Genomic DNA, 13,270 nt, shown 5'->3' with positions numbered 1-13,270 from the left:
CTGGACTATTTTCTGATTTGCATTTTTATATACATCTAGTCCCATTCACAGTGCTCTCACCAGTTGATACTGACTCGACCAGGAATACTTGCAGGTGGGTTGCTTTAGATATTGCAGCTCTGTCCTTCCTCTTGCCCTGGATATGAATCTGATGTTTAAATATGCACTCATGTCTCAGACTGACGTAGTCTTGGGTTCCCAGTAGCAGCTGTTTTTATACCTGATCATCTGCGTAGAGGGAGCCCTAAGCTCTTGAGGGTAATCACTTAAATACATCTTCTTTAATCCTCTGCTGCGCAGTGAGAAATAAAAAAAACACAATAAGGAGCCTGGAGAGTTGCGGGGAAGCACAGCTGCTGGGCTCCTGGTGTCTGTTGCTCAGCCCCCTGCAGTCCGTGCCAAGATGCCCTCCTTGCTTGGTTTAAAGTGTCTGGGGAAATTGTGCAGCTCTGAGAAAAGCAAAGTCACCTCATCTGAGGGAGCCGGCCCCAGGGGCTCCTACAGAAGGAGGCTGGTTGTCAAGGATGTGAGTGTCACTGGGAGTCCCTTCGCCACCATCACCCACCTGTTGTATCTGCACCCTGTGATCTGCTGCCCACCTGAGCACTTGCTTAACAACTTTGATCCTCTGGGTAAGTGAAGGAGCCCACTCTGGACGTGGCTGTGTGTTTTCTGATTGGCTTAGTAATAAAGTACCATCTAGAACCATTCTCCCATGACGTAGTCTTCCAAGGAAACGTGATTCTTAATTTGTAATTAATGGGGCGAGGGTGGGAGGAGTGGAGAATGTAACATAAGTACAGCTATGGAGCTGAATTCTGAGGGTGTTTTTGTCCATGATTTTATAATTTTAGTAACAAATATGTTTCTTTCTAAACTTGGTATTAACAATTGTCCAAATAAGAAGTATGCTGACAAAAGAGATCTCTTTCCGTAGATGCTGTTCTTTCGTGTGATAAAAGATGAATGGAAAAGAAATATTCAGGGCAGCAGAGTAAAGAGTGACCTTGACATGAGTAAAGAGTGACCTAAGTCAAGTCAAGGTCTAAACTGTGTCACTGCCTGCGGAAGGCTCATCTTATGAAATGTTTAAAAAGACAAGAAAGAGAAGGGTTTGTAATACCGAGAGACCTTGTTGAGGCTTTTTTCCAGTGAAGCTCATTGAAGTGCGGTCACTCGCCCACCTGCCTGGGAGAGAAGTGGGGGAAGCCCCGCCTGGGGACAGAGTAGTTGCACCGGGGAGTTTTCAGACTCTGAAGTTATGATGGTGCCTTCATTCATGATGACGACACCTACCCAGCTGCTCAGTCCTTGTCAACACCAGTACCGGAATTAATACAGGAGGCAGAAGGGCATTAGACACAGTCCCTACAAGCACGTGGAGATGAGCCAGATGAGCCAGAGTCCGGAATATATGCCATTGTAGACGCTGGGAAGGAGGGCAGGGCTGGATTAAGGTTAGCTGACGTACAGGAGTTAACCTGTACTGCGGTGCTTTGTTTTGTGTTTTGCAATTTTTAACAATTTTATTGAGATATAATTTCTGTATCCTACGGTTCACCCTCTTGAAGTCTATAACTCGGTGATTTCTGTATATTCACTGATAGATGTAACCATCACCGTAGTGAATTTTAGAATATGTTTATTGTCTCAAAAAGATACCCTGTACCCTTTAGCTATTATCCCACCCCCACCCCAACCTGTCCGTCCCCACCCCCAGCCTTAAGAACCCACTGATCTACTTTCTGTCTCTAAAGATTTCCCACTTCTGGACATTTTGTATGAGTGAGATCATGTAGTGGTCTTTTGTGTCTGGCTTCTTTCCCTTAGCATGTTTTCTGGGCTCATTCATATTGTAGCATGTGTGAGCACTTCATTCCTTGTTATGGTTAAATAATGGTCCATTGTATGGACAGACCACATTATGTGTATCCATTCATCAGTGGATGGACACCTGGACTGTTTCTACTTTTTGGCTATTTTGACCTTTGCTTCTGTGAACATTCATATTACTAGTTTTGTGTGGACGTATGTTTTCAGTTTCTTGGGTATGTACCTAGGAGTGGAATTTCTGGGTTATATAGTGACTATGGTTAACCTTCTGTGGAAGTCGCAGACTGTTTTCCAAAGTGGCCGCACCATTTTACATCCCCACCAGCAGCGTGTAAAGGTTCTGTTTTCTCCACAACCTTGCCGACACTTGCTATGGTCTGACTTTTTCCTCTGGCCGTCCTAGTGGGTATGAAGTAGTATTTCTTATCTGGCTATGCGGAGCTTTGGCTGGCAGATCAGTGCGAAGGCAGGACAGGATGCCCGCCTGACAGGCGCTGATGTTGACCGTCCCTGGCTCGCTCACTCTGCAGTAGTCCCCATCCTTCTCAGGGGAGCAGGGAGTGGGGATGGGGAAGACGTGGCTTCTGCCCCTGGCCCCCCATAAGCTACCCTGGAAGAGCTTTGTTCAGAACCAGCTGCCCATGCCTGTTGCACTTCAGGGCACCTCTCTCAAATGTCGGTTTTGTGTGCTGGCAGAGCACCTAAAATTCCTTTAGTGAGGAAAAAAAAGGTTATCCCACAGTTAGGGGTAAGAACTAAACATCCTATTTCTGCTGGAGCTAACACTTTATTGTGAATGAGGCTGGTGCTTCTACTAAAAGATTCAAATCAGACCCTTTGGAACGAGCTATTGATGCTCATGAAAGAGCGAAGGTCCGCCCGTGGGAAGAGGCAGGAAGTCGAGGGGAGGCCAGGTAAATAGTGGCTGAATGAGAGGGTGCTGGAAATGGCTTGTCAGTAGTTTCAGTCACAAGAGAACAAGAGAAACAACAGTATCAAAGGGAGCCCTGGGTAAAGGAAAGGTACCCACCATTGAGATCTCTGTATCTTAGTGGAGGCAGATAGGGAACTAGGGGGTTCGTTCAGTGTGTGGCTTTGGAGTTGGACACTCCAGAATTTCAGTCCCAGCTCTTCTACTTATAAATGTGGTATTTTGGGAAGTTAATATGTCCAGGTTGTAGTGTCCCCATCTCTAAGGTATGCAGAAGAACGAGTGCCTTATATGGTTGCTACGAGCAGGCCTTCCCCTGGGATGCATGAGTCCCTAAGTCATATTTCTTGTGAGGCCTCTGTATTATACAAACAATTTGAATTGCTCCAAATTGGTGTGTCAACAACCCAATCTTGCTCAGTCATGGGAAAGAAATACCACATCAGCCTGAGGGAGTGACTGTGCACTAGACTCCCCTCCTGCACTTGAACTGGCTCCAGAGCCCTGAGATAGCCCCAATAACAGCTGCTCAGGGCATCTGGGCAACCTTGTGCCGAGCATAGGAGAGATGGAGAGGATCATGAAAGAGCTCCAAAGAGCAGGCTGGGGTGTCCTGCCTGGACAGCACCACTGGCCCCAGCTGGTCCTAAGAAAGACATCAGACATTTTGGAGAAAGGTGAGGTTTGGGGCAGGGGCCCTGCTTGCCCAGCTCTAAGGGAAGTATTGGTTATGAGGATTCAGTAACAACATACATATCAAACGTGTTTGCTATAGCAGCACACACATGCATCCACTACATTTTAGCTACAAGAAAAACAATCACATAGTTTATTTATTTATTTTTTAAATGATTCCTATTGTTTGCCTTCCCCTGCCGTGACGCAGTGGAGGTCCCCAGGGCCTGTAAACCCAGCACAGGAAGCGGGATTCCCAGGAAGCCTCTCCGTGTCCTTGGAGTTTCCTGTTTGGGACAGGTGCTTGGAGGAAGCGCGCCCTCCTGCAGTCACGCGTGTCCCTGAGCTCGCGGAGCCCCAGAGCACTCGGGAGCAGCTCCTGGCAGGATGCTCAGGGTTACTTGGCAGAGGCCTCCTGCTGCCGCCAGAAAGACCTCAAGATGCCGAGCTTCCTGCTGTTGTCTGGGGCTCAGCTCCCGTTCGAGTTGTGTAGGGGCTCTGTGCGTTTCCACGTGTCCCTCTGTGTGTCTCTCCGTTGTCATGCTCAAAACAACCCTCGGAAATCAGCAGGGAGGGAACAGTTTTCCCCATTTAAGAACCAGAAGGGAATTGGCAAGAAGCTGGGACGTGTAGAGGAAGCAAATGTGTCAGTGAACATAAAAAATAGCTTCTGCACATGGATGTAGCCCTCTCTGACGGTGGGTACGGTACGGTTCTAGAACAGCTGGCATTCATTGAGGGCCTGCTATGTCTCAAACACTGTGCCAAGTGTTTTCTAATTGCCCCATTTAATATTCCTAATAACGAAGCAAATACTTTTTGCTTTTAAGCCTCCTTTTACAGATGAGGAAACTGAGGCGCGCGCAGTTAAGAAACCTGCCAGAAGTCACATAGGTAGTGAGTGGAAGAGCTAGACTTGGACCCAGGCTGGCCTGACACCCAAGGTCACTGTCTTAACCACGATGCTGGATGGCCTCCCCCTGGGAGCATGAGGACAATTCTATACATTGGCACAATTACAATGTGTAAAGAGTAGTGCTAATTAAGTACTTTACCGACTTACATTTGAAGATCCTCTTATAAAATAAATTGTTTGTGCCAGGAAAATTAGCAGACATTTCTAGTTCATAAATAGAAGTATCAGCCCAGGGTTTCCTCTCGTCCAACGGTAGAAACTCAGAGTGAGTTTTGGAACCCGTGTTTCTTTCTGTCCTTGTGAGCTTTTGGGTCTAGTGCAAATGAAGGAGCGCATTTAGGGCAATTTCCTTCTTGACAAACAAGCAAGAAGAGACTGGCACCGTTATCAAAGCCCTAAGGCTATCTGGAAAGGATTCAGTGATTATGTTGTCAGCTGAGGCCAGATCCCAAAGCAGGATGTTCTGCCCTGGAGACCAGGGGCCAGAGCAGGCTTGGCAGTGCCCGCCCTGGCAGAGCGGCCCACACTCCTGACCACAAGAAGATGACTGTGCTCTGGCTGAGGCACCGGGATGGTCTCCCCAGACCCGCGTGCTCCGATTTAGCACATCACTGAGGGAACCTCGTGGGGGTTATACACTGTTGTTTCTTGAAGTGCCACCAACCTGTTTTGTTGTATGTCCCTAACATGTCTCTTTTCATGTCCCTTTTATCCCTACCCCAGTCAGACTATCCCATTTGCTGTCACTAATCCCAACCCCACAGGTCAGACACGTATATGGAAGGGCCAGGAAGGGCTTGGACACTGAGGCCACACGGGCTGCTGTCCACAGTCTGAAGAGCATCTTCCTCAAGTCTCTTTGGAGCCGTCTTTTCGCATCTTCCCGGTGGGATCAGAGGCTGTGCTGGGAAATGCTTTTAACACTTTGTAAAGCTCAGACTCAGCGTGAAGTGTCTGACCTGGCCTGAAAAGCATGTGTCCTGGGAGACGCGACAAGGAGGAGCGTCTGGTTCTCCTGCCCGACGGCTTCGGCCAGCGGCTGCTGCGAACACGAAATAGAAACGGGAATCGGGGCTGGCCGGCAGATGCGCTCCGGGGCCTCAGTCCCTCCGCCCGCAGGGCCACGGTCGCCGCGTCCGGTGTGGTGATGCGCCGTGGCTCCCTCGAAACAGCCGTCTGCCTTTGACTTTTGTTCTGCTGAGGCTGGGAATGGTCGGTGGTGGGCGGTTTCTTCTAGGGCTGGGGAGGACCGAAGGAGAGGGATTCGAGATTTCAGCTCTGTGGTTAAGCATTAGAGAGTTTGCATTTTCCCCCCTCTGATTTATAGTTATAATAACCTCTGCTAACTTCCCAAGGCTTCCTATTCCGTTAGTTTGAGCAGCTTTCCCAGAGTCATAATTTTAAACCCTTGACGGTCGGGCCCTGCCTGTCTCTCATGTCCTACCAGGAGCCCACACCAGACGTCTTTATCACAGATGTTTGAAGGACCCTGTGACCTTCGGCCTCTCTGCACTTGCTGTTCTGCTGCCTAGGGCACTCCTCCAGGTCCCTCAAACAGGAGTCAGCTCCAGCTTGTGCCCCTCTGGGCAGCTTGCCCCCCCCCCCCCCGGCTCTGTGCTTCCCCAGCATCCCGTGCACTGGGCTGCAGAGCTGCCCATTGCTAAGCCTACTAGTTAGCTCACGTCGAGTTCCTCTCTGAGGGTCCAGAGGGAGCCACATTCATATTTCTGTCCCAGCGCAGGGCCCGGCGTGCAAACAGGCTGTAAGCGTGCGGGTTAATGAATGAGTGAACGCTCGCAGAAGTCAGATGGCCGCAGACATTTCTAGACATTAGCTAGAGTACATTGGACGTAAAATCGCCTCCCCTTCTTCGGGTTGCTGAGGCTTGGAGAAGCAGCGTGGGGCGGTGGCCGTGAACTCAGTACTGTGGGCTCGGGCTCCCCAGCCAAGTTCAAAGCTCAGCACCACCCTTCTTAGATGTGTCACCTGAACACGTTACTTAACACCTCTGGGCTTCGGTTTTATCACGTGTAAAATGTGGATAACGCTACCCGCATTGTGGTAATTTTGTGAGGGCTAAAAGAAAGTGTAAATGTAGAAGAAAATATACTAGCACTTAGTAGGCTCTGGGTAAGTAGTTCCCTCTTCTCCTCTCCCCAAATGTGTGGGAAACTAAATAAATGCAATTGGAAATTAAGTTGGAGCTTTTCCCCAAAAGTGAAAGAACCAGTTTTCACTAAAATAAAATCCCGTGTCCGGTCATGTCTACTCGCATCCTGTACCTTCATCTTCAAAACCCCTTATGTCCCTACAACGCTAAGGTCTACAAACATACCCTGTAAAGGAGGGTAGGACCTTTACAGAGATGTTAGTTAGCTGGTTTGGCTGGTTCCTTTACTCGCGCTGAGGTGCCTCCCTACAGCCCCCAAGATGTGTCTGGTTGCCATTCAGAGATCCTTTCTCATCCAAGTTCCGTAGCCGTAGATAGTGACTGAAATGAATCAGGACCTCGGAGATGCTCTCACTCCAAGTGCCCAGAAAACTCCAGCTCACAGAGGTTTGCCTGTGGCTCAGTGGAGAGGGAGGATTCTCACGACATAAAACGGGTCCCCATGGCATGAGGATGGGCTTGGGAAGAAAAGTGAAATCACGGGGGCCACTGCCAGCACCCCGCCTTCTCCCTTTCCGTCCATCACGACCCGGATTATTTTCTAAGGTCATTTTTGACATCACTAGAATATTCTGGGGTGTTTAACTTTTGCCCTCCTTGCAGAACAAATCCCAGCTCTGTTTCATATCACTCTTCCCCCCCGAAGTGCTATCATGTGATTCTAGTATGTAGCTGGATATGTTCATCTGTTATCTTTTCCTCGGGCCAGACTTGTCCTTGAAGGGCACAAACTCTGTAATCACTGGGTAGCCAGCTCCGCTGCAGGGACACGGACTACTTTATAATAAATAGCTGCCGAATCGAATTGTTGAGGCCATCAGTTGCTCTAACATTACCGTTGATGGAAATACTACGTGCTGTTATTTTGTTTAGTAATACTTCAGCTGAGCTTGATCTAGCATAGATCATGGTTCAGTGGGTCTATTTTAAGAGTTTAAAGAGAATACAAGCAGCTACTTTCAACACATATCTTGGTTAGTTTCTTTATCTAGATACCAGGAGTGGTCTAGTTCCTTTTCTGTCTGTAGCAGCTGGTGAAAAGATAGTGAACCCAGCCATCTTCCTGGAACTCTTCGTGTCCTGGGGGAGGGCCACATCCTTCTTGAAGCTTCCCTCTCTCTTGCTAAGTGACAAGCATTCCTTCCTTCAAACCTTTATAGCAATTCCTCAGTATCTCTGACTCCAGCCCCCTTCTACCTCTTTTCAGAGCTGTTTATGTACTTGTACAGCTGTTTGCCCTGCTAGAATGTAAACCCCTTGAGGGCTTAACCTGGGCACCTTTGCTTACATACCACTGTCGGCCCCCTTGATATGAGGTCGTATGTATTGTAGATGCTCAGTAAATATTTGTTAACTCTAATTAATGAGTCAGCAGTCATGTATTTCTCTTCGTTCTTCCCCGATTTTGCCCCCTTTCTTTCAGTTGTCCGCTACTGTTGTTGAATGCTGTTTTTGTGGCTTAGTTGCTTCTCTCTGTGTGCAAACTTCGCAGTCACTGAATGGTCTTGGTAAATGCTCAGCACTCTTAGTATATACTTTACTCAGGAAGGGAAAAATATATCGAGTAAACCAGACCCAAAACCAAGAAGAATTTAAGTTTTAACTATTTCCCTTCCTGTCTTCTCTCTAATTTCCTCAAACCCCAACAAACCCCTACACATGCAGTATTTTCCATCTTGCTGGGGAATGGTGAGAAGGGGGGAAGGGGCTAAAACCACCTTCTGTACCTCTTTCAAAAACACACGCAACTTGGCATATGGCATACAGCACCAGTACAACCTTTGGTTGAATTGCAGCAATGTGTAGCTATTTAGGAAAATTTTAAGAGAGCCCAAGTATATATGTAAATACAGTGGAATATTATTATGAGATGACTCAGTTCTATAGAGCTTGATAAATGTCACGAATCACATCCTTTCCCATAAAACATAACTTCCGACTTAAAAGACATTTGGAGGCATATTTGTCTATGAGGCAGTTGTTAGTTCTGACTCCCGTGACCTGAGTTAATCCAAGTAGACTTATTTACATATTTTAAGGGGGGAAACACTTTTAGCACAGTGTGTGTGCATACAAATTCCACTGTGTTTGTACAGTAAATCCAATTAATTATTGCTTCTCAAGAAGAAAGAATATATTCTGTCTGATGATATTTGGTCTCTTCAGGGTAGTGTTCTCTTTAGAATCTGTCTCTGTAATCTAAAGTAGAGGACCAGTTGAAAGTGGTCAGTGGATCGAGACAACATTTCCCTTCTTTTTGAACATAAAAACATGGATAACTGAGATTCTCTTTTGTGTTGAACTCCTCCCTCCCCCCCCCCCCAAAAAAAAAGCAGACCCAGGGGCAAGGATTCAAGGGCATGTCATTTATTTGATCCCTGGAAACACTGATAAGGGAATGAAGCTAATAAAAGGTGAATTATCAAACTAGTTACCAGTGTGGGCAGCCAAAGCTCAAGTGATGGGGACCTCTGGGAGATAGTGTAGAGCGTACTCAGGGATATCTTAGCCAGGGGACTAGGACGCTGGGGTATTTATCTGCCACCTCCCCATCTGTCATTGGTTGAAAGCTGCTTCCAGGTGCATTAACTCACTCGCTGTGATGTTTCTAATTACCAGGCTTGACTTGCAGAGGTGAATGCCAAGGAGCTATAACAATCAAAGAGGGAGGCGTGTACATACAGTGTACAAGAGCACAGCCATCTCCTAGGAACCCAGGAAATGCTGAGCAGTCTTTTCTGTCTGGATATATAGAGAATGGTATCCTTTGAAATTCAAAAGCTTAGGCTAGGACTTGGAGCTGGCATTCTGTATCAAATGTTGCCAAAATAGTAAATCTATATATACTCTTTAAATCTGCAAGTTGAAACCTATCTTCATTTCAGGGAAATTCTCATGTATTAGATCTTTGAATACTTCTGCTTCTTAGGTTCTCTACTTCTAGGACATAAGTTTTTTTCAGCCTTCCATTTTTTGTTCATCTGGTTTTCTCATTGTTTTCAGCTCTTTCTCCCGCATTTGTTGCGATCATCTCAGACTTGTCCTATGTTAGGGGTTAGATGTTCCCTCAGGGTCTGTTCTGATCTTGGATGTTTCATTTATTACTATTGATCCGCTCTTGTCCACAGCTTTTGTTTCTTATTTCTGCAGCCTTTTCCTCCATCTTATTCTGTTGTATCATTACCTCACCCCGAACTCTTTTGAATTTCATGCCCTAATTCAGCATTCGGCGTCTGTGCCTGCCCCCTTCACTCTAGTCACCACACAGAAGCCATAGCATCCTGCGGAAATGACTATCAGATCGTGCGACTTTCTCCGCGACTTCCCACCTCCCTGGTGGGTAAAAGCCAAGGTTTTGCTGACCCATCGGGCCCTCACGCCTTCGCCCCTCCAAGCCCACTCCTGCTCTCACGTGCCTCAGGCCTCTCCGGCTCCTCACTGCCTGGGACACACCAGGTGAGCTCCCACCTCAGGCTCCTTGCTCTTATTGTCACCCCGTCTTGGCTCCTCTTTCCTCAGGTATCCACAGGGCTCATTCCCCCACCTCCCTCAGGTTTACTCAGATAGCACTTTCTCAAAGACGCCTTTCTCCGCCACACTCACTTAAAATTCAGCCCCCCCACCCCTGCTGTGTATCCTCAGCTTGGGTTTTCCTCTGTAGGATTTCTCACTCTGTATCTTGCTTTGTTGTAAACTGAGGAAGCAGTGAGAAACTAACAACAGTCATTACTGCCCTTGGTCGCCCTGCTTGGCGCCAGGCACTTGCAGTCCATACAGGGCACCTCTCACCCTCACCCCATCTGGGTACCTAATTTACAGGGCTCGGTGCTGAAGGAAAAGCAAAGGCAGGAATAAAGTGTCGTTAAAGGTGCCAACATTTAGGTGTCAACTATTAACATGAATTTTACCTTGCAGGTTTGCACTGGGCAGGGCCCATTTTAAATGAAAATATAAAATGATTAGACTCCTATGTAGAATCACGGCAGCTACACAATTTGTATTTCATAGATTGTCGGCGCATATGTGTTTCATTCTTTCCAGAAGAGTGGGAGCGCTGCCCACAAGTCACGCCACTGTTGTTTGATTTCTTCCACATTCTCCCTCCACTGTGCCCTTGGCTTCCTGATGGGTGAGGAAGGAAGGGAAGGAAAGGGGAGTGGGCTCCCCTATCTTTCCCTTTCCTCTGTGTCTTCATCTTCAGCGTAAGTGGTTGGCTCGTATAGGAGGTAACGCCGGTAAGAAATGATACAATAAACTTCCTCGGTGTTTGTGTTTCCTAGAACATCGCTGGCTTTTTGCGCATTTGAAGGAAATGTTCGGGTTTGAGTGGGAACTGACCTGTCATCACCCCTGTCTAGTCAATCGTAGACGTGAAACACTTACCTTGGAGCCTCCCTGAGCTCCCACGCATCGCGGGTCCACTGGAATTCCCTGCTCATGGGCATTGCCAACACTGCATGTGAATGGGCAGCAGGAACACGTACTGCACGTGTCTCGTCTGTTCACGTGCCTGCTCCATTGTCCCATCGGACTTCACTTACAAAACACAAGTTCAAAGATAAAATTATTGCACATTTCAACATGTCAACAGCAAAGCCTTAAACCAAATGGAGGCCCTTCTGAGCGCAGGGCCCTGTGCAACTACACAGGTTGCACGTCCATGAAGCCAGCCCTGTCCTCAACACAGCCTCACAAGTGGAGCACGTCACTACCACTCACAGGCAAGACTGCTGACACACACACACAGAACGTAATATGCCCAAGGCCCCTCAGCCTGCAGGCCAGCTGGGCTTCCAACACTGGCTGTGTGTGGCCAGTGTGAAGCAATGGAACCACTAGGTAGGAGGTAAGACACCAGGGTTTTGACCTAACTCTAAGTCATTGTGTAACCTTGGGCAAGTCTGCCTTAGGACTTTAGTTTCCACCTTACACATGCATGAAATTCGTGCCTATTTTTTCATACAAGTTATAGCTTTTTCACAACTCAGAATGTTGGTGGCATGATCCCTTTTCTCTTCGGACTAACAACTGGGAAAAGTCACTGAGGCTTGTGCTGGGTGACAGTGACACCTTCCTGTGGAAGCAAATGCAGTGATAGCCGTGCACTTCGCATGCTTATCTGGCCTGTCCCTCAGATGATGGCTGAAATGTCCGAGGAGAAGGAGAGAGACATTTTCTGGGAGAGGGCCAGGGCATAATTAGCATCGTAGGGCTAAATGAGGAGAGCAAATGTAGGCTTGGTAAACCTTGCAAAAATGCTGTGACCCCCACCCCCAATTTGTTAAATTGTCTCTCTACATCAACCAGAGGAATGGCACTGCTTGAGAATGGTTAGTCAAGATGGGTGGTTGACTCACATCTTGAAAGACTTGATGTGTGGGCCTGGGTACACCATCTTCTGTCCAGCTTCCCCTGGCTCCCTGTTGGGCTCAGCACTGCCCTGCACGCTGTGCACCCTTGGTCCGTGTTAGCACCTTCCTCATTTCCCTGAGAACATGCGTGTGTGTGCATCTCCTCCACTACAAGGGAAGCAGCTCCAGGGCTGTGCTTTCTCTCTTCTTGTTTTTGAACCGCCAATCCAGCACCTGGCATACAGTGGATGCTCCACAAATGTCGCAGTGAGGTTGATAGATGTGAACGTTAAATAGAAAGCAAGCGAGGAGCTCATTCTTGAGTTTGCTTTCAGCCGAGTTCTGCTAGATAGGGTACGGAAGGCTCTTTTGCCGATGAGTCCAAAGGTGTGGAGGGATGGTACCCAGAAACCTGGGGCCTTTGGCCATAGCAGGGCCCTGACTTCCTGCCCTGCAGGTGCACAAGCAGCAGGCCATCCCTGGCTCTGCTGGAGAGAGCGCGACAGGGAGGTAGACTCAGGCAGGTTGCCTGTTTCCAGGCCCTGGCATTTCTGCATCGGTACGGCTTCTGGAGAAACGACGGACTCCTGGAGCTTTGCCAAGAATGGCTGTATACTAACCAAGCTTTTCTCGCCAACAGAATGCTTTCTGTCCTCTGGTCCCTTGTGGACAACTGCGGCTTCGTTTTGCGAGTGAATGAAAAGGCGGCTGAGAGTCAGCTTGGGAAATAAAACAAGAAATAAAATCCCGAGTCGGTGTCTGTAGCACCGTCATAGCTCATCCGAGAGGAATGAGACGAAGTTCTTTGGAAATCGTTTCTAGAAATAAGAATGCAGTGTCCCGCCGTCCTGTGAACTGTGCATTTCTTATTGTTCCCTTGACTTGCTTTGCTGCACTTCTTGAAGCTTTAACCGTGAAGTAGAAAATGTCTATGGTTTGCTTCTGAGAGCTCGGAACTATTGGGCCCCAGGCAAGGACACAAAAGCAATTTGGTTTTACTCTCCCACATTCCAGAAATAACTTCGGTAATACCCTCTTTGGTTATCTGGAAAGTGCAGAGTGGATGCTTTTATCCTAAAGTAGCAGTGTCTGATTGTTGGGGGGACTTTAGCCACATGACGGTTATTTAGCAACTAAATGCTGGTGACTCATTCACTTTGACTGTGGGGCAGGAAAATTCTTTCCATGGAAAACACAGGAGGGAGATTTCTCTGAACCTCTGTGTAGTAGTTCCCTTTCGAAAAGGCCGCTCTGAAATGAATAGGCACCAGCTGTTACTCTGCCCGCTTGGGCTCCAAGCTGCCGGAGAGCCCTCCCAAACCAGGGGTCCTGGTGACTTAGCCACAAAAGGGGGGGGGCGGTTCAGAACTGTAATAAGGAACCAGTTCATAAGC

General features: G+C 47.9%; 1 protein-coding gene across 9 annotated transcripts in view; it reads left to right on the top strand.

Annotated features, from left to right (window-relative positions):
• The window catches only part of ABLIM1 (actin binding LIM protein 1), a gene marked incomplete at its 5' end in the record, with an annotated part of 227,952 nt that overhangs the window by 91,791 nt on the left and 122,891 nt on the right, over nt 1-13,270 (top strand). The window contains one exon of one of the 9 annotated variants that reach the window (XM_081158058.1): nt 404-632. The exons of the other annotated variants lie outside the window; for them this stretch is intronic. Within the exon in view, the coding sequence (XP_081014184.1) occupies nt 404-632 (229 nt within the window). Of the gene's footprint in view, nt 1-403; nt 633-13,270 lie in introns of those variants that run through there. 9 annotated transcript variants of the gene reach the window in all.

This window comes from Miniopterus schreibersii (assembly GCF_964146895.1).
Source record: "Miniopterus schreibersii genome assembly, chromosome: 14".
Classification (NCBI taxonomy): Eukaryota; Metazoa; Chordata; class Mammalia; order Chiroptera; family Miniopteridae; genus Miniopterus; species Miniopterus schreibersii.
Note: the sequence above shows the minus strand (reverse complement) of the source record. Positions and strands in the feature narration are given on the sequence as shown.